At 50.4% G+C, this 26,496-nt stretch overlaps 1 protein-coding gene across 7 annotated transcripts in view; it reads right to left on the reverse strand.

The window, feature by feature from the left end:
* PNPLA7 (patatin like phospholipase domain containing 7) overlaps nucleotides 1-26,496 on the reverse strand; it is a 64,216-nt gene that overhangs the window by 22,374 nt on the left and 15,346 nt on the right. For all 7 annotated transcript variants that reach the window (XM_045468882.1, XM_045468883.1, XM_045468880.1 and 4 more), the window contains 9 exons: nucleotides 24,343-24,443; nucleotides 24,079-24,225; nucleotides 14,816-14,893; nucleotides 13,772-13,977; nucleotides 12,304-12,435; nucleotides 11,150-11,273; nucleotides 10,533-10,646; nucleotides 6,450-6,519; nucleotides 2,303-2,452 (listed from right to left, as the gene is read on the reverse strand). In XM_045468882.1, the coding sequence (XP_045324838.1) occupies nucleotides 2,303-2,452; nucleotides 6,450-6,519; nucleotides 10,533-10,646; nucleotides 11,150-11,273; nucleotides 12,304-12,435; nucleotides 13,772-13,977; nucleotides 14,816-14,893; nucleotides 24,079-24,225; nucleotides 24,343-24,443 (1,122 nt within the window). The remainder of the gene's footprint in view (nucleotides 1-2,302; nucleotides 2,453-6,449; nucleotides 6,520-10,532; nucleotides 10,647-11,149; nucleotides 11,274-12,303; nucleotides 12,436-13,771; nucleotides 13,978-14,815; nucleotides 14,894-24,078; nucleotides 24,226-24,342; nucleotides 24,444-26,496) is intronic.

Raw genomic sequence — 26,496 nt, forward strand, 5'->3', positions numbered from 1 at the left:
GATACTTGAGCAGAGAGGACCCACACATGGTAAGGAAGCATAAGAGACACTGAGGGTCGCGAACCACTAGAGAACCCAAACGGAAACCGTGGTGTGCTCTCGCTACCCACCCATCAGAGCAGCAGAAATAAAAACCAACGGCAGCTCCCAGGGCTGGCAAGGACGAGGAAGAGCAGCCTTCTAGAAGGGTCAGCAGCTCTTCAGGACTGCACACACATCTATCACACTCACCACATGCCGAGACGTCTTTCCAGAGAAATGGAAACTCACAAGTATACAAAATCCTTGACACTAAAGGTCACAGGGCTTTATTCACAAAACCCCCAAACCAGAAGAAACCCAAATATCCTTCAACAGGTGAAGCAACCAAGTACATTCAGGCTATCTCTCCACAGTGAAAGGGAGCAAACTACTGACAGGTGGCACCATCTGAGCCTAGAGAGCCAGTATCCAAAGGTCATCTGCGTAGGACTCCATTTTTATGATACTCTCAGAATGATGAAACAACAGAAGCTGCCAGAGCAGAGCTGTGGAGGGGCAAGGGGCGGGGGTCTGTACCTGGAAGGGCAGGGGATGGTGTTGGTGAGAGTCTATCTGGAGGGGTGTGGGGGTGTCTGTACCTGGAGGGGCAGCAGGGGGCGGGAGGGGTCTGTACCTGGAGGTGGCAGCAGGAACACATGGGAGCCACAGTGGCACAGAGCACATGCACCCATGCATACACATGTCACAACCAGTGACACCTGAAGGCCCACAGACCCCACAAATGTCTATCTCCTTATCCTGACTGGGTGCGACAGTTACATAACCTGGGGGAATGGTACATGGTCCTCTCTACTATCCGCGACTTCCTCGGAATCTGTAATTATTACAAAATAAAGTTTTTGTTTTTGTTTTTGTTTTTGTTTTTGTTCTTAAGAAAGGGAATAAGCTTTTAGGAAAGCAAGACATCCCTGCTATACAACTTGGAGATGCTCTGTGTGCCCCGGACAATGTGTGCAACGCCAACAGGAGATGAATGGGATTCCCCACATCTGGAGTATTTGTTACGAAACAAAGATCAAGACTGACATGGCAATGAATGCCTTCTGTATTTTAGAATTTTGTCTTCAGAATAAGTTTTAAGTACTTATAGTAGAATCTTCCAACTTTAGTAATCTTTTTTATTTGGTATTTATTTAATGCTTTCTATTATCAAATGTCTACATCAAGTAGAGAACCTTTGCACGTGGTATTAAAACATACACCTTTATCACGTTGTTTCATGACAGTGATCTAATGCTCACTGCATTTATTCTCATGTCATTCTTTAAATTTTCTTTTTTTCAACGTTTATTTATTTTTGGGACAGAGAGAGACAGAGCATGAACGGGGGAGGGGCAGAGAGAGAGGGAGACACAGAATCGGAAACAGGCTCCAGGCTCCGAGCCATCAGCCCAGAGCCCGACGCGGGGCTCGAACTCACGGACCGCGAGATCGTGACCTGGCTGAAGTCGGACGCTTAACCGACTGCGCCTCTCATGTCATTCTTTAAAAGACAACCCCGGGGCACCTGGGTGGCTCAGTGGGTTAAGCATCCGACTTTAGCTCAGGCCATGATCTCACAGTTCATGATTTCAAGCCCTGTGTCGGGCTCTGTGGTGACAGCTCAGAACCCACCTCAGATCCTCTGTCCCCATCTCTCTCTGCGCCCCTGCCCAACCCCGCTTGTGTTCTTTCAAAAATAAAATTTAAATTTAAAAATAATTAAAAAAAATAAAGACAACCCCTGAAATTTTCAGCATTACCATATCACAGAAAATCGATTTACTATTACTATAGTTACTCACAATTATATGAAAACTTATAAATAAAGTGTTAAGAATACATAACACTTCATGATTTGGGGAGTTCCTAAGAGTTCTCAGGAATTTCAACTCCTTGTTTTTGAATTCTAAAGTTTAACAGCTGTCAGCAATCTGGAAACACTACCCCAAGCTCCCTGACCTCAACTGAGGGCATTTTCCACGCTGTCAGCCAGCTCCTGCAGCCGCACAGGGAGCCCCCAACCCTGCTGGAGGAGCAGCTGCAAGGGGCGGGTGACCCAGGCTCCCGTGACACAGCGTCTGCCATCAAGACCCTCAGAAAACTCCTGGTGGATGCTCTTCCGCTCCTGTCCTCTCCCGAGCACCCCCTCCCCGCGCCCCCCGCCCAAGGCTTAGCGGTGAGGACGACACTAACTGCACTTGCAGAAGGAACCAGAAGGACCAAGAAGTAAGGAGAGGAGGGCTTGAGCAGATCCCAGGTAGCCTCGGGCAGGACTCACCGATGGCACCGAGGGCGTGCTTGAGCTCCAGGGCAAAGGCGGTGAGGGGCACGTCCTCCGACACAGGCATGACCGCCACCGTGGAGAGGTTGCTGGCAGGGTTCCCCGAGTCCCACTTGCGGCCTGCAGTGTGTAGCCCAAACTGGTGACCTGCAAAACAGGTCGTGAGCAGGCCTGAGGGGCTGGGCGGCTCCCGGGCAGTCTGGAGGTGTGCCTAATTGTTTCTAGATGGCACCAGGGCACGGGGGCCTGGGAGAGAGGAAGGGGCACCAGGGCTTGCTCCAGGCCCGCACAGTCCGAGCTTCTCCTGCCCACCCGAGGACCACCCTACCTCTCCGCTGGAGTACCAGACCACACCGCGAGCACCTTGCGTTTCACACACACGAGCCTCAGAGGAGACTGAGAAGACAGACACAGCACACAGGAGAAAGCAGGAGGCCCGGAGTTAAAATGCTCTGCCACGTGAGGCCCACCTCCTGCAGTAAGATCGACTGGGGGCAGCGGTGGGGGGGACAAGTCAGTGTAGGTAGAACTTCAGGTCCCTGAGGCCACGGACTCTCTGTCCTCCAGACGTGCCTCCCTGGGGCCCCCGCAGCGGCAGGGAAGGAGGCAGCAGATGTGCTGACCCACAAGGTCATTAGTCAGAGGGTCTCTGGAAGTTTATTTCCAACAACAGTCACTACACGGCCAACGGCACCTCCTATTTTCACGGAGGCAGCCAAGGGGGCAGCCTCTCCCTCCCGCCAGCCACATCCCAGGCAGACTCTGGTCTCCCATAGACTAGACACGCCGAGGGCTCTCTTGCTGGCTCCCTGACTGCTTGTTGCCCAGCCAGCTGCCTGCCACGCCCCGACCCCTGACGTGCACAGCCAAGCGTCTGCACAGGCCACACCAGAGGGCCCAGCTCCTCCAAAACAGAGTCCATTTCTGACTCTGCTCATCTTGCCCCGGGTGAGGAGTGGTGGTTCTTGAGCAGTGGAGTGTGGGTCCTGGCACGGCCTGACCCAGAAGCCAGAGCGAGGGGATGTAGGACAGCAGAGAGAGGGGGCGGCTCAGAGCTAATCTGGGGCAGGGAAACACAAGGGCTGCGAGCTGGTCACTGTTTGCACACAGGGTGGCAGAGAGGCCCCTTTGTGCCAGTTTCCCTGAAGCTTCTCCTCTGGGAAGCCCCCTCCTCTGTGTCTTTCCCAGCAACCTCTGACATCAGCATCCTCTGTCTGAGGCGAAACCAAAGGGGACCCTCTCGCTAGCTTTGCGTGGCCTTCTCTGCCTCCACCTGAGGCACTGGGAGGTCCTGGTTCCGGCTGAAAGGGAGATGAGCAGGATGCCCCACCTGCCTGCCCCAACAGTTACAAGGAGGCTGAGAAGGGTGCAGAGAGCAGGGCCCACTGGCTGGGTCCCGGACCCCTGGGAACCACCTCACCAGCGCCACCAAAGCTGTGGCGTCCCTGCCGCTCCCCACCTCCCCAGCCAGGCAGGGTCCATCCATCCCTCCCAGCCAGGTGCTGCCTCCAGGGATATTTCCCAGGGCCCCTGGCACTAAGCAAACACCTGCCTGGGGCTACACACACAGTGGGCTGGAGCCCTCCAACTCTCCACACCCTGCACTGGCAAGTAGGGGTGCACGCCCACCAGAGTGGGGAAATCACAGAGAGAAGAGGGGTGGAGAAGGAAATCTCTAAACCTAGCGTGAAGTCCTGGGCTCACCGCCAAGTGGCCTACGCACAAAACCAGCCAGAATCGCACAGCAGAGGCTCTGAGAACAGAATATAGTACAGAACAGCAGCCAGCCTGCCTCCACAGTGGCTCTGGGGAGCACACGAGTAGGGCAGACCGCAGTAACAGCGCAAAGGCCCGGAGAATTAAATTAACATTCAAACTGTCAGGGCCAGGACGTGCTCTGCGAACATAAGCACGCCGACAGTCTGTTATAACAGAAGATTTAAATGAGAACCAGCGTGTCATGACATCACGCCCAAAATACAGGATATAATCCAAAATAACCAGGTTTACCAAAAGCCAGGAAAAATCTCACCTGCAACATCAACAGACAAAAGTGACAACATGTCATGGAATTTGGAATTACTTGACAAGGATGATAAAGCAGTGATCACAACCAGCTACAAACAGCAATCACGACCGGTAACACTGATGCAGAAATATAATGACTGAAATAAAAAACTCTCTGGATGGGCTTAAAAGCAGAATCAGGAAGACAGAGGAAAGAGCCAATGACCTTGAGGAAAGATCACAAGAAACTATTCAATCTGAACACTGGAAGAAGGAAAAAAAACCCACCATGCCCAAGAGACCTCTGGGACAATAACAGAAGGTCTAGCATTTGTGTCTGTGGATTTCCGGAAGAGCAGAAAGAGTAAAGAGCTGAAAGAACATTCGAAGAAAGAAAGACTGAAAACCTTCCAAGTCTGGTAAAAGATACAAATCCGTAGATTCAAGAAGATGAGCATTTGGTTTCTAAAAATTAAGGACAAAGACAAAGGCTTGAACACAGCCAGAGAGAAAGGATGGTGTAGAGATGTGGGAACAAGTCACGTCTGGGCTTCGCAGCAGAAGCCGTGGCGGCCGGAGGACGGCACAGCCCCCAGGGGCCGTCAGCACGGTGGCACATCCAGCAAACCAGCCTTCAGGATGAAGGTGAAAGAGGGTCTCAAGACGAAGGGAAGCTGCGAGAGTACGCAGCCAGCAGACCTGCCCTGAAAGGACCATCACGAAAGGCACTTCTTCAGACAGAAGGGAAGGGACACCAGGATGAAGAGTGACAGAGTGGGAAATATTCTAGATGATTCTCCTCTCGAGCTTCAAGATCATGTTTGACGGCTGAAAGCCAAAATTACAACACCACGTGAGGGGCTTCAACGTGTGCAGAACAAGGGAGAATGATGGGACCGGAGCGGAGGTGAGGCCCCTGCAGCCCACCCTCAGGGACAGCGTGTTGGTACTAGATGACCGGACGGGAAGGGGCGGGAACCGCAAGCCCACAGCAACCGCTGAAGATGTGGTATGAGGTCGCACCCCAGAACCACGACCGATGAATAGGAACGGATTACTTAAAAAGGCTGAAGGAGCTCAAAAGAAGACAGAAGGAGGCATCCAAGTAACAAAACAATGAGAGGGGAGAGCAGAGAACAAATAATAAAATGACAGGTATAAATCCTAATGTGAGTAAATGTATTAAAGGCAGACGGTCTACACACAAATAAAAAGAAGCTGTCAGAAGGGGTGACAAACACAGAACCCAACTATGTGCCTCCTACAGGAAACCTGCTTCCCACCTAACTGTACAGGTGCTTGGAGGGGAGACAGACAGACACACGCCTCCTGTGTCCACCCTGGACCGTGCAGTGGGACCGCATTGGAAATAGGGTCTTGGCAGATGCAGTTGGTGGAGATGAGCTGTGCTGGACTCGGGTGGCCCCACCCTGCTCGGCTGTCCCCCCCAGCACATTTGTGCACCTCCATCCTTCCACAAGATGCAGTACTGTGCCCAGGTCACTGCACCGGGTGGGGGGCGGGGGGAGGACATAGTCCTGGCACAGGAGACAGAGCTAGGGAGGTGTGGGGTGAGTCAGGGGATTCAAGTGAAGTGGGAAAGGGGAGCTGAGGAGCAGAGGGCACTGGGGTGGCCAGGTGGGTGCAGGGGTCTGATGAGGGGGCTCTGGCAGAGAGGCTGCAGGCCAAGGGGGCAGCAGGTGGTCCCAAAATAGTGAGGAGGAACCAGTTGCTGTTGAACAGGACAGGGGATCTAGCAAGTATTTAAAAGCGCACGTTCTCAGAATTAGAACCAGAACAGAACACATAAGCTGGCAGGAAAAGTCCCAGCATCAGAGAATTGTTTCACCTGCTCAGACAGGCCAGACTCCCTCAAGTACCTGCCCCAGTGCTGGGTTCAGATCCGTGCCATCCAGTGGCCAAAACACAGGGGAGGCCCCAGGGCTTCCCTACCATGCTGCCTGCTGCCAGTACCCATATCAGCAAACCCCAGCGCCTTCCCCACCAGCTCAGAGCTGCCCCACCCTGGCCACCACACCCCTCCTGCCACCCCTTCTCCCCTCGCTTCCCCCACTCCCTCCAGGCAGGGCTCCAGTGAGGTAGGCAGGGCTCCCAGGAGCCAGGCCCAAGGACATACCAGAAGCAGTTCCCTGTTGGAGGCTGCCCAGAATCTTCTCACCCAAGAGATGAATCAGCCGAGTCACAACCTGGGGGCAGAGAAAGAAAGGAGGCCACACATTTAAACCAAGAAGCGAAGCACCTTGGATCCACATTTTCAAAATCACTACTTCTGTAAACCCCTCTGGGCTGTGGGCTGTGGGTAGTGTGGTTGGCTGGCTGGTCACCTGCAGGTAGGACCTAACTCTATAGGGTGCCTTCCTAGAGTCCACTGCAGGCAGCAGGTGTGAGGGGCACATGCCCTGTAACCTGGAGCCTGTCCCAGAGTCTCCTTTTACTTCCAGGGCACGAGAGCACCAGAGAAAGCCACAGCCACCTCCACAGGCAGGCCAGGAAGGGCTTCCATAGAGCCAAGGGCTCACTGTGTGCTCCTGAGCGGGCCAGACCTGGGCAGGACACGGGATGAGTATGACATGACATCCAGGAAGTATTACATGGCTACATTAATGCTAAATGTTACAGACAAAGTATTTAAGGTTGGAATGCCAAGATATTTACAATTTACTCATACATACTTTCATATAAAGTCAGATGTTTTCATTGCTAGGGTTTATACTATGCAGGCGGCCTACCACTGTAGCTCCTAGATGCAGTCCAGGGCCACTGTGTAAAGAGAAGCTGCTGTCAGCTTCAGTAAAACCTAAATTATATCAGAAAGCAAGCTGAAGACACTGATGAGGTCCCTTGGATGCTGCCTGTCTGCTGTCCTCTGCCTCTCCAGGCCTCAGCCTCTGGTTTGCTTTCTGACCATCTACAGCCCTGAGCTCTGGGCCTGCCCCTGGAAGGAGCCGGCTGAGACCTTAGGCTCCAGTAACCAACAGCCCTGGAAAACCAACTCAGAGAGCCTCTCTCACCCCCACGATGCTGGAGTCAAAGACTCATGCACGAGGCAAGTGAAACTGTCCACATTTTAAGGCGTGAGACAAAAAACAGTTTGAGCAGTGGTCCAAAAGAGAAACTAAAAAGGAGTCTGGTTTGTATATAAGTAATCTAGCAACAAACTGTTACTTGGAGCTAATTTTAAAACCACACATTATTGTGGAAAATTTCACGATACACAAGGGCGAACCCCACCCTCCATCACTCAGCCACAATCAGTTCACACACACACCTGAAAAGGTTTGAAGCCAATCCCAAACACAGCATTTTGTCCATTAATATTTGTATCTCTAAAAGAGCCTTTAAAAACATACACATGGTATAATTATCACAGTTACAAATTTATAATAATTCTCATTAAGGCTAATTTAAAAAGTGATCATTTCTACAGCAAGCGGAAAAGGTTCAAAATAAGCCCATGAGCATACGAAAAGGTGCTCAACATCTCTGGTCATCAGGGAAATTCTAAGCACAAGGAGAGCCATTTCCTGTGGAACGAACGAGTGCAGCCACCAAGTGCTGACGCCTGGTGACAGGCTGCGTGCTGCTGGGGCCATGAACTGGTACAACCACACGGGCAACCACATCCAACATATGTCTACCCTCTGACCTGGCAATGCCAGTGTCAAGTGGTTCCGAAGAGAAACGAAACACGTGCCGTGAAAATATTTCCAGAACAGCCTCAAGCTGGGAACAACCAAATATCCATCAACAGGACAGATGAGTGAACCCTGGCGCGGGGTGGGACACTGCTTTGCAGCAAAAAGTACATGTCAACAGGACACAGACCTCAGACACCACACCGGGCAACAGAAGCCGTACGGAACACACTTTGTTTACACAAAATCCAAGCACAGACGCAGAGAGGATGGTGGTGGGTGGCGTGCTGGCAGCAGCTGCCCCACGGGGCCGAGTGGCCAGTGGTCCCCTGTGTTGGAGGGCACCAAGCAAGCAAGCCCGGGATCTAGGCCAGGCCAGTGCCTATGGGAGAGCACACACGGTGGTAGTCAGCCCAGTAGCAGCCAGCGTGTGATGGAGAAGCATCGGGACGCACCACGAGCTCCTGGGAGCTGCTGCACATGGGTGAAGTCTGTGGGCCCCCAGGGGAGTGGGTGTGAGCAGAGGGTCTTTCTATGGGCCCACCAGGGAGCAGCCCTGCAGAACAGGAAGCAGCTGGCTCCCCCTTGCTCCCAGTGATCGCGTGGCCGCTGGTGGCACACGTACTGGCCCTGGCCACCACCACCGCTGTTCTGCCATTCACAGGGGTCTCCTGGTGCTTAGATCAAGGCCCTCAGACTTGAGCCCAGATCCTCCCACAGATCACGGGCTTGCATAAGTGCTGAAGGAGGGAAGATGCGGGCGTCAGCCGCGGGCAGGTGCAGGGGGAAGTAGAAGCACTGGGGGGGTGGGCAGCGGCTTGGTGTGGGGTAATGCTCTGCGGTGGTGGGGGGTCCTCGAGGGAGGAGCTGCACACACTCCTAAACAAACAGCTCAAGACAGAAGCAGATGTTCTCACTGCTGGAGAGGGAGAGGCTGGCACGGAAAGGGAAGACCCTGGGAGCTCCAGCAGAGTGACCAAGGGCTCCGGGGCAGAAATGCACATGGCACAACAGGACTAAGGGGTCCCCAGAGACCAAATCTGGGACACGAACAGCCAAATGAAAGATGACAGTAAAAGATTACGAACTATCTAAACGGAGCCAGAATATACAGTGGCATGCCAAGGGGGTGCAGTGCCTCCCCCAGCCAGCTCTGGGTGCCCACAGGAAAAGGTCCTGCTGGGCAGGTGGCCCCCGGCTGCTTCCCCAGGGAAGGCACCCTAAACTGTTCACAGAAAGACATCCATTCCCTCGTTTCCAACTGGGAAAGACTCACCCTATCCCACGTAGGACACAGCAGGGCCACGTCCTAGGTGCTCTCAGCTGCTGGAACCAGGAGGCTGCCCTGGGCTGCGTGGGCCCCACACATGCACACAGTTCCTCATGTGGCTGTGCTGGTCTCAACTCACTTGCTCCAGCCCACCTTGTAAACCCTCCACTTTTCCACAAACAAGATACCTGTTTGCTGCAAATCCAACTTTTACTCCATCCCAAACTTAGGCCAATTGTTTCATTTTTTTCAACCTTTTCCGTCAGGTGACGAGGGGCCTATCTTGTTTTGGACTTGGGTGTTCTGGAATAAAAGTTTCTTCACTTCCATTTTATTTAGAGGGTTTACTACCCGTGGCTGAATTTTGTCAAAAGCCCTGATATAATCATAAGGGGAAGACTTCCTTTTGGCTTTTTCCCATAATTAATTACATTTTAATAGTTTCTCAACATTAGGCTAACATTCCTTAAACAGGCCCTAATCAAATACATATTTTTTATAGGTGATTTGCTCACATTTAGAGTATTTGTAGCACTAAGAGAAATGACTGAAAGTTTTCTGCATTTTTATCAAGTTTTGGTGCTAAAGTGAAAATAACTTTGTAAAATAAACTTGCTCTGTTCCAGAGCAGAGATGTCTGCACGAAACGCGCACAAGGCGCTGATGAGGAAAGAACAGGCCATCTCTTCCTCCTGCAGCGGCTCTGCTCCCGATCCTCCTCCAAACCCCCGGGTCCGAGGCCCTCCCATTTCCCAGGCCGCACACTTACCGCTTCTAAGCAGGGAGACGAAAACCAGCCATTCCATCCGCCCCAGGAGCAGAACAGACTCCCCTCCGTCCACTGCCTGGACCAATGGCCACTCGCCCAAGCCTGAATCTGCCTTGTCCAAAGTCCGAGTCCACTTTTCCCAAGAAGCACAGCAAGAAAGCCCCCACCGCGAAAACCACACTTGCATCACGCCTGTGCCTGCCTGTCGTGAGATCCCTCACTGGTTTTCAGTATCACCTGTGACGTGGCTCATCTTGTGGGAGGCGCCAGGTGGCTTCACTCGTTGAGTTCCCGTGTACCCCTCCCACCTCCTGGCAACACCCAAGCCACCTGCCCCAAGGCCCTTATCCCCACGTGCTGGTCCATACTGACACCTCCTTGAAAATGGGCAACGAGCCTGCTTCAGGTCACTTCGATCTGTACCCACTCTGGTACTCAGAAGGACGCAGCCCAGTGTCTAGTAATCCCGAGTTCATGGTCTGGATGTCCTGCTTTCCTAAGGCAGCCCGGAACAGGAGTGCTTACCTGCGGGTACCTGCGCTTGATGGATGTCAGGGCTCCCGCTGGAAGCTTGGCCAGCTCTGAGTCCCGAACGGCATGCACTGTGGTCGCCCTGGCCTGGTGGGTGAGCGTCTCCACCTGAGGAAGAGAAGCTGGGGAGGTGCTCACGCCCTCCAGCCCTGTAGGCCCAGCCAGCCACACTCTGAACGCAACCACAGGCAGAGCACGTGGTGGCCCTTCTGCAGTGCAGCACACAGGCGGGAAACAGGAGGAAAAGGGGCTCGTCCAGCCACCCCTGAAGTGCTGGAGGAGCGTCAGTGACAGCCTGGGACAGGGTGAGTGTCCAGCAGTACTGGAACCTGCCTGAGGCCAAAGGGGCCGGGCATCCCGCAGGGCCTCATCCTACACAAGGTTCTCAGAGGGGCTCCCAGCTCCACCCGGCCAGCTGTCCTCTCTGGAGACCTTCAGGGATGACCGTTCCAAGCCCTGGTGCTGCAGCCTGGGTGAGAGCGAGCACGCCGGCCCCCAGGAAAGGCATGCCCCACATGAGGTCACTTGGAGGGCCCCCTCCCCACACCCAGGTAAGGAGCCAGGAGTCACCCTGGAGCAGGGCCTGGTGGGGACAGGGAATCTGGCCCTACCACACCGATGAGGTCTCCGCGGCCATACTCCCCCGCCAGGCGCTTTTTGCCATCATCCTTGCGGATCACAGAGCGTAGCCTGCCACTGAGGACGATGTAGGTGCAGTCTGACCTGTCTCCCTGCCTGCGGGGACAGAGACCGATGGAGCAGATGGGGCAAGGTCGGGAAGCCCTCTACCATTTGAGGTGGCAAATAAACCAATTAATTAAAAAAATATAATCTCACTAAATTTTTTTTGGTTGGGAAAATACAGTTATTTTCCATCAAAAATACATACGCTAACATATAAAGGGCTTATTGTGATTTTTAAGCAAATAATCATTCGGGGCGCTTGGGCAGCTCAGTTGGTTAAGCATCTGACTCTTGATTTCGGCTCAGGTCATGGTCTGGCAGTACCGTTCGCGAGTTTGAGCCCCTGTGTTAGGCTCTGCGCTGACGGCGTGGAGTCTGCTTGGGATTCTGTCTTTCTCTCTCTCTCTGCCCCTTCCCCGCTCACGTTCTCCCTCTCAAATAAACTTCAATAAATACATCAAAAAATACATAAATATTTTAAATGTTGTTCATTTTAATTTTTTTTTCAACATTTATTTATTTTTGGGACAGAGAGAGACAGAGCACGAACGGGGGAGGGGCAGAGAGAGAGGGAGACACAGAATCGGAAACAGGCTCCAGGCTCCGAGCCATCAGCCCAGAGCCCGACGCGGGGCTCGAACTCACGGACCGCGAGATCGTGACCTGGCTGAAGTCGGACGCTTAACCGACTGCGCCACCCAGGCGCCCCCATTTTAATTTTCAATACCATAAAAACCAGATAGCAACAGCCCGTGTCTGTGTGAAACTCTGGACACAGCTGCTGCTGCGACGTGGAGCTAAGAGGCCAGACGCTCAGCACACGAGCACCTTCACACAGGCTGTGCTAACCTCCCATCTGCTGGGCCATCTTAAAGGAGAGCCTGCATTTGCATACGTTGAGAGGGAAAGATGCCCATGAAAAAGCGTGTGTGTGTGCGTGTCTGAGTGTGTGCGCACGCACGCCGTGGGAGGAGGGCCAGGAAGCACATGGGTGTGGGGACCTCAGGGAGCAGAGCCGGAGGAGTTGGTCTTCCCAGTGGAGACACTGCAGGTGACAGACCTGCATGCCTACGGGCCCCACCTGTACACTGCGCGCCCGGCCTCCACCTCCATCCAGTCCAGCGCGAAGTCGATCTGCCGCACGAAGGAGGACACCCGCTTGACGACGGTGTGCGCCACGCCCAGGACCACCGTTGGCTGCTTCCGCATGATTCTGCCAAGCCCGCCCAGAGTCACTCCTGCTCCAGCAAGGCCTACAGCCAACCCTTCCGGTGCTACCCCCTTCCCTCCAGGCCACAGCACTTGGAGCTGGCGAGACCTGTACCCACACTTATCAAATGGTGATGCCACGTAGCAGGTGACAGGGACACAGGCCCAGGGCTAGGACAGAGCTCAGCAACCACTCAGCCACCTGCTCCGATGTGGTCTGCGCACGCCCCGCAGCCGCCAGCAGCTTTGGGAGAGTCTGTGGAGGCCCCTGCCAGCTGCCATCGCCCCCACAGATGTGCTCCGAGTACAGGCCTCATTTGACGTCTCACCCCAGCAGTGGGATGCAAAGTGCCATGAAGACCAGAGTGGGTGTGGAAAAAGGGCTGAGTGGGGGCACAAGAGTGAGGGTGAGCCTGAAAGGTCAGAGGGCAGCGGCCACGCAGGACCTTGGGAACGCTCTGGGTCGATTCTGGGCGTGACAGAGTAATTGGCAGGCTCTGGCCGGCAGGAACACAACAGACCCAATAACCTGGTCGCCGTGTGTGAACCGGCTGCTGGGGACGAGGGCAGCAGCAGGGTGTCCCCTGTACTGCGAAGGCTTCTAGAAGGAGCAGCAAGGGCATGGTTAGCTCAGGGGCAGCAGGCTGGGGCAACTCCAAAACTCTGCCCGAGCAAGCGGCAGATAGAGTCACAAGTTACAGAGAAGAGAAAAATGGGAGCAGGAGAAAACTGGGGGGAAATCGGCAGTTTGGTTTCGGACAATGACTGAGGAAGCCCCTGAGGCACTGCAGGGGGTGGTCAGCACATCAGGCCGACACGGGGCCAGGAGGGGAGTTTGGTGGGAGCCGTGAATTTAGTACATAAAGGCCCAGGGTTAGATGAGCTCTCTCAGGACATGAGTCAGACGATCTGTGCAGGGCGGGAGCTGCCTACAACACACACCGTGAGCCCACAACACACACGCACACAGGGGTGACGATCAGGCTCCCTCAGCAGGCTGAGGACACCTCTGGGCCTGGAGGGGCTGGACGGGGTGGACAAGGGTCTAGGTCCAGGCTTATGGATGATCTGGACTGTCTTCCTGAAGAGGACCCGAAGCTCTCCGGGCCTCCAGAGGCAGGGGGCATGGTGGCCACCCCACAGGGTAACAAGCCCTTCCTGCTACTTCACCCCACTGACCTCACCTTTCTCCCTGGAACTCCTGTCTCCTTGGGTGTGAGTAGGGCTAGAGGCAGGGCCCCGAGAGGTGCCTGACGTGGGCCCCACAACAGCCACCCGCACAGGAGCAACCCAGGCCGGCCTGGCCTCACGTGGCAGGTCGAGGCCCAGCGGGGACTCACTCGTAGAAGTGGGCCTTGGAGATGGAGAGAAAGCTGCAGTCCCTGTTGGCCTTGATGGTGAAGATGAGGGGCTCTCCCGTGAGCACTGCCAGCTGGCCCACCATCTCCCCCGGGCGCACCACGAATAGGCAGGTGTCCTCCTCGCTGTCGATCTTCCGCTGGTACACATGCAGCAGCCCCGAGACCACAAAGAGGATGTTCACGTCCTAACCAAACAAGGGGTATGGGCTGGAGACCCCTGGGTCCAGGCAGTCAGCGCAGCAGCACCATGGGGGCTTTGCGCGGCAGGGCCAGGGGGCGGCCCAGGAACTGCATGCTTCTCCTCTGCCTGTGCTGTCTCATGTCACTGTTCCTGGGCACAGGCTCGTGCTGCCTAGGAGCTCTGTCCCCCAAGTCCTGCCCCTGGGTCTTCAGCCGGCTGTGGTCACCTGGGCCCGTGTAGTGACGCTCCAGCAGGTACACGGGCACAAGGGTGGAGGGCCCATGCTTGGTCTGCTCTCCCAGCAAAAAACACCTGTTTCACCAAAGCTGCTCTAAGAGCACACTAAACAAAACACCTTCCGGCATGCTGGTGCAGGGACCACAGAAGACCCAACTCCTACAAAGAGGGACACCCAGACCACCCAGCAGCAACAGAGACGAGCTCCCAGGAGGGCAGATGCCATGGAGATGATCCCTGCCTGCCCAGCACAACAAGGCTTTCAGAATCAGAAATTAGGTTCATTTATTTAGAAAAATGTATTTTTTCATCTGTATTTGGACTTAGGAATTGAGAAAACAAAAGCATGTCCTCTGCACCTAGGAGCTCAGTAATGACCCTCACACATATGCAAGCACGTGCGCGTCTGTGAGTGTGCACACGCACCCACCCCCACAAACAGGGCGGGCTCAGTGATTCACGACATGGCTGCAGACACCTCCACAAGCCCCAGGGGAAGAGCGCCCTCAGGAACAGTGACAACAGACCCTGCATCCTGTCCAGCACTGGCTACAGCACTGGGCAGCCCTGGTGGCCACTCCCTCCGACCATGGCCTTTTGCTCACCTGGTCTCCCTGCCTCGACACCACCGTGCCTCCCGGAACATGGAGAAGCGTCACCCGGCCATCCAAGAGCGAGGTGTCCTGAAAATAGGAATGCAAGTACCAACACAAGAGAGCACGGACACTGTCTGAGGACGGCTGCCAAGGCGGACCCTGCACAGCCACCCGCATCACACTGGTACCGTCGGCACAGGACTTCAGACATCAGACATGGAGCCCCCTTGCCTTGTGAACTTGACCTCCAGGAGCCCAGCTGGGCTCTCATAGGAAATACCGGAGAAGAGTGCCCTAAATGCCTTTAGGCCTCCAGTAGCGGGAGGGACAGGATATTGTAAAATACTCCAGAGGCTTATGTGCTCTTCACAAGCCTGCCCGCAGGGGAAACTGCTTCAGCACAGCCTGACCTGCTGGGGCTTCATCAGGGCTTAGCTGGCCAGAGGAAGGGGAGTGCCCAGCCCCAGCCCACGTCAGCCATCTTGTGTTCCCTAAAGGGTTGGGGGTGACCCTGAGACGCACTGGGAGACTCCAACGCAGAGGCACAGGCCCCACTGAACACAGACCACACGGGACCCATGGCCCTCCCCTCCCTTCCCCTCCCCACCCCTCCCTATATCACTCAAGAACTACTGACAAGAGTTCCTTCTCTTTTATCATTAATTATACCTTTAATATAATAAAAGTTATTAAAAGCAGCAACTGAAAACCATCAATCTTTTCAAAGGTGCACACGGTTACTGTAAGGTCAGGTGGCAGCACAGCTACTCTCTGGTATGAACGAGATGCTGGGGTGCGGAGTCAGGGTGGCCTTGCTAGGCCTTGTGCTGACTTCCCAAGTGAGGAAGACACCCCCTTCCCCTCTTCCAGCCAGAGGCTCCCTGGAGCCTGCGCAGAGAAGGTGCAGGTGCACTGTGGCAGGCCTTGACCCCCTGTGCTTTCTCAGAAGCCTAGAAAGCAGGCCTGGGGCGGGGGGTGGGGGGGTTGCCGTGCCCCCGAAGCCAGGCAGGAAGCCACAGATTAGAGCCCAGGCCCCACACCCCGCCAGGCTGGGCTGCAGTGGCAGCAGCTATGGGGCTGAGAAGGGAGAAAACCAGCCCAGCTGCACCTCCTGCATCTGCCAGGGGAGCAGAGGGAGACTGCAGCTCCTCTGATGCGGGACATCACATCCAGCCATCAAGAACAAACCACGAGGGGGGCGCCTGGGTGGCGCAGTCGGTTAAGCGTCCGACTTCAGCCAGGTCACGATCTCGCGGTCCGGGAGTTCGAGCCCCGCGTCGGGCTCTGGGCTGATGGCTCAGAGCCTGGAGCCTGTTTCCGATTCTGTGCTTCCCTCTCTCTCGGCCCCTCCCCCGTTCATGCTCTGTCTCTCTCTGTCCCAAAAATAAATAAACGTTGAAAAAAAAAAAAATTAAAAGAAAAAACCACGAGGCACACGCAAAGGCAAAAACACAGTCTGAAGAGACAGAGCAGCATCAGAACCAGACTCAGACCTGGCAGAGGTGTTGGAATTATCAGAGTAGAATTTTAAACAACTGCGGTTAATATACGCTAAGGGCTCTGTGGATCAAGTAGGCGGCACGCGAGAACACATGGGCAGTGTGAGCACAGAGGGAGAAATCTCGAGAACCAAAGAGAAAAGCTGGAGATAAAGACAGTATGGCAGAAAGGAGCCCTCTGATGGGCTCATTAGCAGACTGGACTCACTGAGCAAAGAATCTTGACACTTAAGGACACAGCAACAGAAACTCCGAAAGTGAAACTCAAGCAAACAAGCAAAACTGTCAACACAGAACAGGATCCCCAAGGGCTGTGAGACGACAAAGGTGTGACACACATGTGAAGGGAAGGCTAGGAGGAGGAGGAGGAAGAGAGAAAGACACAAAAGAAATAACTGAAACAATAATGACTGAGAATTCCCCCAAATGAATGTCAGACACCAAACCACAGACCAGGAAGTCAGAGAACACCACACCCAGGCATACAGATCATTTCCAAGCGCAGAAGGGCCAAGACAAACGAGGGTCCTGAAAGCAGTGGGAGGGAAGAGGTGCCTGGGGGTCTCAGTCAGTTTAGTGTCCAACTCTTGGTTTCAGGTCAGGTCACGATCTCACAGTTTGTGGGTTTGAGCCCGTGTCAGGGATTGGGATTCTCTCTCTCTCCCTCTCTCTCTGTCTCCAGTTCGCTCACCCTGTCTCTCTCTCAAAATAAATAAATAAACAAACTTGGAGGAAAAAAAAGAAAAGAAGCTGGAGAGAAGAAAGACCTGAGCTACGGAGGAACAAAGAATTACGTCTAACTTCTCGGAAATGAACATGAGCAAGACAAAAGTAAGTCAAATATTGAAAGTGTTGAGAGAAAACACCAGAGAAAACCTGGAATTCTGCACCCACTGGAATTGCCCTTCAGACATGAGGGGCTGATGGAGACGCTGCCTGTCGCGCACAGGGGGACTCCTGCCAGCAGACCTGCCTGGAGACATGTTGAAAGGAGTTCTTCGGAGGAAGGAAAACGATACAGGTCAGAACCTCGGACCGACATGATGAAAAGAGCGCTGGAGAAGACACGGAAGCGAAGGGAAAATAGAAACTTTTATTGTTCTTATTCTTTTTTTTTGTAAGATAAAAAAAATTGTTTAATGTTTATTTACTTTTTTTTTTATTTATTTTTAAAAAAAAAAATTTTTTTTTTCAACGTTTATTTTTATTTTTGGGACAGAGAGAGACAGAGCATGAACGGGGGAGGGGCAGAGAGAGAGGGAGACACAGAATCGGAAACAGGCTCCAGGCTCCGAGCCATCAGCCCAGAGCCCGACGCGGGGCTCGAACTCACGGACCGCGAGATCGTGACCTGAGTTGAAGTCGGACGCTTAACCGACTGAGCCACCCAGGCGCCCCTCATACTTCTTATTCTTAATTGATCTAACAGGTAAATCTCTTCAAAATGGTAACAGCAATAGCAACAATGTACCTGGTTATGCATCCCATGATGCTCCAAGTGGTGGCCAGTTAGGGCTACCTGGTTCTAAGCTCTCACACTCTACAAGGCAGTATCGTGTTTAAAAGGAGAACTCGGAAGCTGTCAGAAGCCGGGGCCAGAGACCAATATATATATTTCTTATGATGTCAGGGTAATTTGAAAGTAGACTAGGGTTAAATGCAAATATATACTGCAAGTTTAGGGCAACCACTAAAAAAGTAAAAAAGAAATATAAAACAGATAAGCCAAAAAAGGAGGAAAAACAGATGATACAAAACGCATAATAATCACAAAAAGCAAAAAACAAGAAAAATGAGGGCAACAAATAGGAAACAGTAAACAATGTGGTAGGTAATAACACAACTCTATCAGTAATCATTTACACATCAACGGTCTGAATGCACCAATTAAAAGACAAAGGTTGTTGGCACAAAAACAGACACTCAGACACTGGAACAGAATGCAGAATCCATAAATGGACCCACAAACGTATGGCTGACTAATCTTTGACAAAGCAGGAAAGAACATCCAATGGAATAAAGACAATCCCCTCAGCAAGTGGTGCTGGGAAAACTGGACAGCAACATGCAGAAAAATGAACCTGGACCACTTTCTTACACCAGACACAAAAATAAACTCAAAATGGATGAAAGGCCTAAAATTAAGACAGGAAGCCATCAAAATCTAGAGGAGAAAGCAGGCAAAAACCTCTTTGACCTCGGCCGCGGCAACTTCTTACTCAACACATCTCCGGAGACAAGGGAAACAAAAGCAGAAAGGAACTATTGGGACCTCATCAAAATAAAATGCTTTTGCACAGCGAAGGAAACAATCAGCAAAACTAAAAGGCAACTGACGGAATGGGAGAAGATATTTGTAAATGATATATCAGATAAAGGGTTAGTATCCAAAATCTGTAAAGAACTTATCAAACTCAACACCCAAAAAACAAATAATCCAGTGAAGAAATGGGCAAAAGACATGAATAGTTACTTCTCCAAAGAAGACATCCAGATGGTCAACCGACATGAAAAAATGCTCGACATCACTCATCATCAGGGAAATACACATCAAAACCACAAGGACATACCACCTCACACCTGTCAGAATGGCTCACATTAACAACTCAGGCAACAACAGATGTTGGCGAGGATGCGGAGAAAGAGACTCTCTTTTGCACTGTTGGTGGCAACGCAAGCTGGTGCAGCCACTCTGGAAAACAGTCTGGAGGTTCCTCAAAAAACTAAAAATAGGGGCGCCTGGATGGCTCAGTTGGTTAAGTGTCCGACTTTGGCTCAGGTCATGATCTCGCTGTTTGTGAGTTCGAGCCCCGCATTGGGCTCTGTGCTGACAGCTCAGAGCCTGGAGCCTGCTTCGGATTCTGTGTCTCCCTCTCTCTCTGCCCCTTCCCGGTTCATGCTCTGTCTCTCTCTGTCTCAAAAATAAACAAAACATTAAAAAAAAAAAATTAAAAAAAAAACTAAAAATAGAACTATCCTATGACCCAGAAATTGCCCTACTAGGTATTTATCCAAGGGATACAGGTGTGCTGTTTCAAAGGGGCACATGCACCCCTATGTTTATAGAAGTGCTATCGACAATAGCCAAAGTATGGAAAGAGCCCAAATGTCCATTGACAGATGAATGGATAAAGATGTGGTATATATACACGATGGAGTATTACTCGGCAATCAAAAAGAACGAAAGCTTGCCATTTGCAGCTACGTGGATGGAACTAGAGAGTATTATGCTAAGTGAAATGAGCCAGTCAGAAAAGACAAATATCATATGACTTCACTCAGATGAGGAATTTGAGATACAAAACAGATGAACATAAAGGAAAGGAAGCAAAAATAAAAATAAGGAGGGGGGACAAAACATAAGATACTCTTAAATACAGAGAACAAACTGAGGGTTGTGGGAGGGGTTGTGGGTGGGCAGATGGGCAGAGGGGCTAAATGGGTAAGGGGCATGAAGGAAAACACCTGTTGGCATGAGCACTGGGAGTTATACGTAGGAGATGAATCATTGGTATCTACTCCCGAAATCATTATTGCACTATAAGCTAACTAACTTTGATGTAAATTAAAAATTAACTAATTCATTTAAAAAAATAAACTAGGGGGAAGGCAGAAAAAAAAAAAAAAGACAAAGGTTGTCAGACTAACTACAAAAACAAGACCCAACTATATGTTGTTTACAAGAAATCCACTTTAGGGGCACCTGGGTGGCTCAGTTGGTTAAGCGTTTGACTTCGGCCCAGGTCATGGTCTCACGGTTCGTGAGTTCGAGACCCACATCGGGCTCTGTGCTGACAGCTCAGAGCCTGGAGCCTGCTTCAGATTCTGTCTCTCTCTCTCTCTCTCTCTCTCTCTCTCTGCCCCTCCTTAGCTCATGCTCGCTCTCTCTCTGTGTCAAAAATAAATAAACTTAAAAAAAAAACCACTTTAAGTGTAAAGACACACATGGATTAAAAGTAGATGAATAGAGAAAACAAAACAAAGCAGAATCAGCTATACTGATTTCAGAGGATGAAGCAGACTTCTCAGAAGGAAGATTACCAGGGAAAATGATGGACATTTCTCAATGATAAAGGGGTCAATTTTTTTTAAGTTTATTTATTTGAGAGAAACAGAGACAGCAAGAGATGGGGAGAGGCAGAGAGAGGGAGAGAGAGAACCCCACGCAGACTCTGCACTGTCAGCACAGAGCCCAATGTGGGGCTTGAAATCACATTGTGAGATCATGACCTGAGGCAAAAGCAATCTGCTTTAACCAATTGAGCCACCCTGGTGCCTCTAAAGGGGTCAATTCTTGAAGGCGTACCAACCCTATACATGAGGTGCGCACCTAACAACAGAACGTTAAAGTGCATGAGACACAAACAGAACCGCAGGAGAAACAGACAAATCCACTATTATAGATGGAGACTCAGCCCTCTCTGCCAGAAATGCAGACCCGGCTAGCAGAAAATCCGTAAAGACGCGGCTGAGCTCAACAGAATCATCCAACAAATGGGCATAATTTATCATCTATATTACTTCATACAAAAAAGCAGAATACAGTCTTCCCACATGGAACATTCACAAAGATAGCCTATACCTTGGGGATAAACCACATCTTCATAAATTTAAGGAAATACAAATGATGCAGAGTCTGCTCTCAGAGCACAATAGAATTAAGTGAGAAATCGTAACAGAAAGATAACTGGAAGAGCCAAAAATACTTGGAAATTACACAACACACCTCTTTTTTTTTGAGAGAGAGTGCGTGCTCACGGGCAAGAGCAGGGGAGGGGCTGAGGGAGAGGGACAGAAGACAGCCTTAAGCAGGCTCCACGGTCAGCATGGAGCCCGACCATGAAATCATGACCTGAGCTACCCAAATGCCCCTAAACAACACATTTCTAAACAACACATGGGTTAAATAAGAAATCTCAAGAGAAATTTTATTTAAAAAATTGTTTTTAATGTTTGTTTATTTTTGAAAGAGACAGAGAGCAAGCAGAAGAGGGGCAGAGAGCGAGGGAGACACAGAATCCAAAGCAGGCTCCAGGATCCAAGCTGTCAGCACAGAGCCCAATGTGGGACTTGAACTCACGAACCGTGAGATCATGACCTGAGCTGAAGTTGGATGCTCAACCAGCTGAGGCATGCAGGCGCCCTCAAGAGAAATTTTAAACAAATTTTTAACTAAATGAAAATGAAAACACAACTCAAAATTTGTGGGATCCAGCAAAAGCAGCATTTAGACAGAAACTTATAGCACTGATTGCATAAATCAGAAAAGATCCAATATCAATAATCTAAGCTTCCACCTTATAAAACTAGGGGAGGGGCTCCTGGGTGGCAACTTCCGCTCAGGTCATGATCTTGTGATCCATGAGTCTGAGTTCTGCACTGGACTCTGTGCTGACAGCTTGGAGCCTGGAGCCTGCTTTAGATTCTGTGTGTGTCTCTCTCTCTCTGCCCCTCCCCTGCTCACACTCTGTCTCTCTCTCAAAAATAAATAAACATTAAAAATATAATAATAAAATAAAATAAAATAAGGGGAAAAAGGTAAATTAGAAGTAGGCAGAAGAAAAGAAATAATAAAAATTAGAGCAGGGGCGCCTGGGTGGCTCAGTTAAGCATCTGACTTCGGCTAGAACATGACCTCGCGGTGTGTGGGTCTGAGCCCCGCGTTGGGCTCTGTGCTGACAGCTCGGAGCCTGGAGCTTGCTTCAAATTCTGTGTCTCCCTCTCTCTCTGCCCTTCCCCTGCTCATACTCTGCCTCTCTCTGTCTCTCAAAAATAAATAAATGTTAAAAAAAATTTTTTTAATAAAAAATTAGGGCAGAAATCAATAAAATTGAGAACAGGAAATCAATAGGGAGAATCAACAAAATCAAAAGCCAATTCTTTGAAAAAATCAACAAAATTGATAAGCCTATAGCCGACTAAGAAAAAAAAGAAAGAGAACACAAATTATTACTATCAGAAATGAAAGAAGGGACATCACTACAGATAACCAGCAAAGTAAAAGGATAATATAGGAATACTATGAACAATCTATGTTCAACAATTTAATAACCTAGATGAAATGAGCCTATTCCTTGAAAGACACAATCCACCAAAATTCACACAAGAGACTACCTGAATAAGCCTATATCTATTAAGAAATTGAGTCAGCAATTAATAACTTTCCAAAACAGAATGCACCAGGCCCAGATAGGTTCACTGGTAGATTCTGGCAGATATTTAAGGAAGAAATTACACTAATTCTCTACAATCTCTTTCAGAAAATTGAAGCAGAGGGAATTCTTAGCTTATTCTATGAGGCCAGCATTTCCCAAACACCAAAACCAGACAAAGACAATACAATAAAACTATAGACCTGTATCTCTCATGAACACAGATGCAAAATTTCTCAACAAAGCATTAGCAAATCAAATCCAACAACATAAGAATTATACGCAACAAACAAGTGGGATCTGTCCCAAGTATGCAAGGCTGGTCCAACACTTGAAAAATCAATTAATGGGGGGCGCCTGGGTGGCTCAGTCGGTTGAGTGTCCAACTGTGGCTCAGGTCATGATCTCGCGGTTTGTGAGTTCGAGCCCCATGTTGGACTCTGTGCTGACAGCTCAGAGCCTGGAGCCTGCTTCGGGTTCTGTGTGTGTGTGTGTGTGTGTGTGTGTGTGTCTCCCCCACTCACACCCTGTCTCTCTCTCTCCTTCAAAAATAAAATAAACATTAAAAAACAGGTTTAAAAAAAAAAATAAAAAATCAGTTCAATGTAATTCATCCCGTCAACAGACCAAAAAAAAAAAAAAAACAAACAAAAAAAACAAACCACATGGTCATATCAATAGGTACAGAATAAGCATTTTTTTTTTTAAGTAGGTTCCATGCCCAGTGTGGAGCCCAACATGGGGCTTGAACTCACGACCCTAAGATCAAGATCTGAGCTGAGATCAAAAGCTGGATGTTTAACCGACCAAACCTCCCGGGTGCCCCCAAAAATAAAATCTTAAAAAATAATAAAATAAGAAAAATTAAAAGTCATGTTCATTGTGCCTTATTTGTCTGAAATGGAAAAGTCTGAAAATCCCGACTGCTGTCATGCATGCAGGGTCACAGAAGCCCTTGCCACTGATCTGGGCAAGTGGTGATATATACCCCCTGGGACACAGACACATGAGTGTGTGTCCCTCCACAGCACGGATGTGCTGTGATATGAGAGATAGATATTCACAGCACATTCCCATGCTGGCCCGAGCCAGAGACAGCAGTGATGGGGCCTCCAGGACTGACAATCGTGTGGGCAAGTCACAGGCACAAAGCTGAGCAAGTGTCAGTAGGCCCAGAGGACACACAGGAGGAGTCGCGCACGTCAAGTCCACACACAGGCGCAAGGCAGTGGTCTTCCCGGGGAGCAGGGGGTTGCAGCCACTGAGGGCACACAGCTGGTTTCGGGACCAGTAGTTTGGTCCCTTATGTGGTGGCTCCATGGCACCCACTCTCTTCTGTATACAAGGTATTCACAACTCTTTAACCCTTAGATGGCATCCAAAGTTTGCAGAGCACACAGGACTCACAGCCTGCGGAGGAGGGCAAGGATGTACTGAGAAAGTGCCAGGGAGAGGGTCTGCGAAGCCACCAGCACAATAACTCCATCCTGGGACACACTGCCCCAAAGGCGTGGGTCTTTAGGACAATGTGCAGGAGTCATCACCCACCTGTCCCACCAGAGACTGCACATGTCTCCATGCTCACCCAAGCCAGAGACAGGGCAGGAGGGTGGCCACTTACATCCAGCTTCATCAGGGTGAGCAGGTCCTTCTTGGCGGCTCTGAAGATAGCATCTGTCTTCCTGCTGGAGACAGTCTCATCTAAGTTAGTCTTTGAGTAGTGGAAGACCGCAGAGGGAGTGTCTGCAACAATCACGTTCTTCTTGGACTTGAGAAGAACAGAGGCAGCATGATCAGAGGGGTGTGGCAGGGGAAGGGTCCCCGCAGGACACACTACAGCCAAGGAGCACCAAAGCCAGAGAGGGGAAAGAGGGTCCCCACCCACCTTGCTGGCCACAGAGCTCCCAAGGCGTTCTTCTGCATGGAGAAGGACCCTGGCACGGTCACATGCCATCCTCAGGTCTGAGGTTGCACCTGCTGTGCCCCCTACAAATGGAGGGAAGACTGAGGACACTAAGGACCAGCCTGGGCCCGTGGGTCCATATGCACTCACTGAAGGCCGGCTGAGCTCTCCTTGAAGCCTGAGGAATACAGACCCTGGTAGATAAACCCACTGGAGCACAAAGTCACTGTGCTTTCATGCTCTCCTGTGACCCACAACCAACTTTTATTTTGTTTTTTAAATTAAAAAAATTTGGGGGAGGGGGGGCGCCTAGCTGGCTCAGTTGGTTAAGTGCCTGATTTCAGCTCAGGTCATGATCTCACAGCTCATGAGTTCCAGCCCTGCATCAGGCTCTGTGCTGACAGCTCAGAGCCTGCTCTGGATTCTGTGACTGTCTCCCTGCCCCTACCCCACTTGTGCTCTCTCTCAAAACTAAACATTAGAAGAAAAAATTTTTTTTATTTTTAAGATTTTATTTTTAAGTCATCTGTATACCCAACGTGGGCTCAAAGTTATGACCCCAAGATTAAGAGTCACACGCTCCACTGACTGAGCCAGCCAGGTACCCCCACAACCAACTTTTAATCATAACTATTTTTGCTCAGTGTGAGATACTGTGTATTTATAGTACTTACTGTAATACTGTTATGTTATTATTTAACAACGTATTAACATTTTATATATTAACATATTATTGTTTTATTATTAAGCCAAGGTATTGCGATACCAATATCTATTTTACAAATAAAACCCAACCATACTCCCCGTAACGGATACACGCATATATCAAAGGTTACACATTTCTGTAGGATGCTATTCTCCTAGTTTATACACATCACGTATTATATACTATATACAAGGCAGTTGACAAAACGTAAGATTCTGATCAGTGTCTCTGATCTTTGCAGACACATGTCCTCTAAGAGGGCATTATTTTTCTGGACCAGAGGAAAGGTATTGGGACCTGCATGGATGTTAACCAGACATGTTAATGGAACTAGATAATTCAGAGTCAAACTTTATTATTTGTGGACTGCTATTATTTTCAGTTATCTAGCACTTAAGCTTCTTTTGAAAAAATTTGCTAAACACATTTTTAAAAAATACAGCAGGTCAGCTGAATAGCTGGAAAAAAAGTGTATCATGACCCCCGCTCACTTTAGACAAAAGAACCAATCCTAGAAGGATAAATATGAATGGTAAAATGTTAAATCTTGCAGGCAGACTTCCTAAATAGGACACAAATAATAATCACAAAAGAAAAAAATTGATAAATTGGACTCTATGAAATTTAAAAACTTCTATTCATTAAAAGACACCATTAAGAGGGTGAAAAGAGCACAAAATATTTTCAATACCTATATCTAACAGAGACTATCTAAAGAAGTCCTATTAATCAGCAATTAGACGAATGACACCCTAAGAGGAAAATGGACAAAAGACAATGGCAGCCCACTTCCCATGGAAATGGAAAGTGCTGGGGCTCAAGAGTCATCAGGAGGCTGGAGGTGCAGCCACAGAGAGACCCACTGTGGCCCAGGGGGTCAGGTGAAGAAGACAGGATGGTGCAAGAGCAGGAGGTTTCCCGGAAGATGGTGCGACCTGTCGGCAGCACAGACACCCAAGGCCAAGAGCACCTGAGGGGACGAAGGCTCCACACTGGACAGCACAGCCTTGGGAGGGTAGTGGAAGCACGAACTGGGACCGACACTCAGAAAAGCGTGGGCAGTGCCTCCGAGTCAATCGTGTGCACTTTATGAGCCAGCGGTTTCAACAGGAACACATACGTGTGTGTTCAACAGACACACATGCAGTGTATTCACACAATAAATCTCTATCCATCAGCAAGAACAGGTGCGTCTTGCTCCACACAACACACATGGATGTCAGACGAAAGCTGAGAAGCAGCCTGACTGCTGGGACTCAGAAGGGCAGGGAGCAGCAGCCTAACTTCACCACTGGTAACCGTGGCACCTGCTTTTTGCACCTGGGTGCCGGCCTCACAAGTGAGTTCAGTTTATGAAAAATCATAAGCTGTCCATTTACGATTTACACCTTCTGTATTCATGTTATACAACCGTAAGCAGTTAATGAAAA

Source organism: Leopardus geoffroyi, chromosome D4 (assembly GCF_018350155.1).
Source record: "Leopardus geoffroyi isolate Oge1 chromosome D4, O.geoffroyi_Oge1_pat1.0, whole genome shotgun sequence".
Taxonomy (NCBI): domain Eukaryota; kingdom Metazoa; phylum Chordata; class Mammalia; order Carnivora; family Felidae; genus Leopardus; species Leopardus geoffroyi.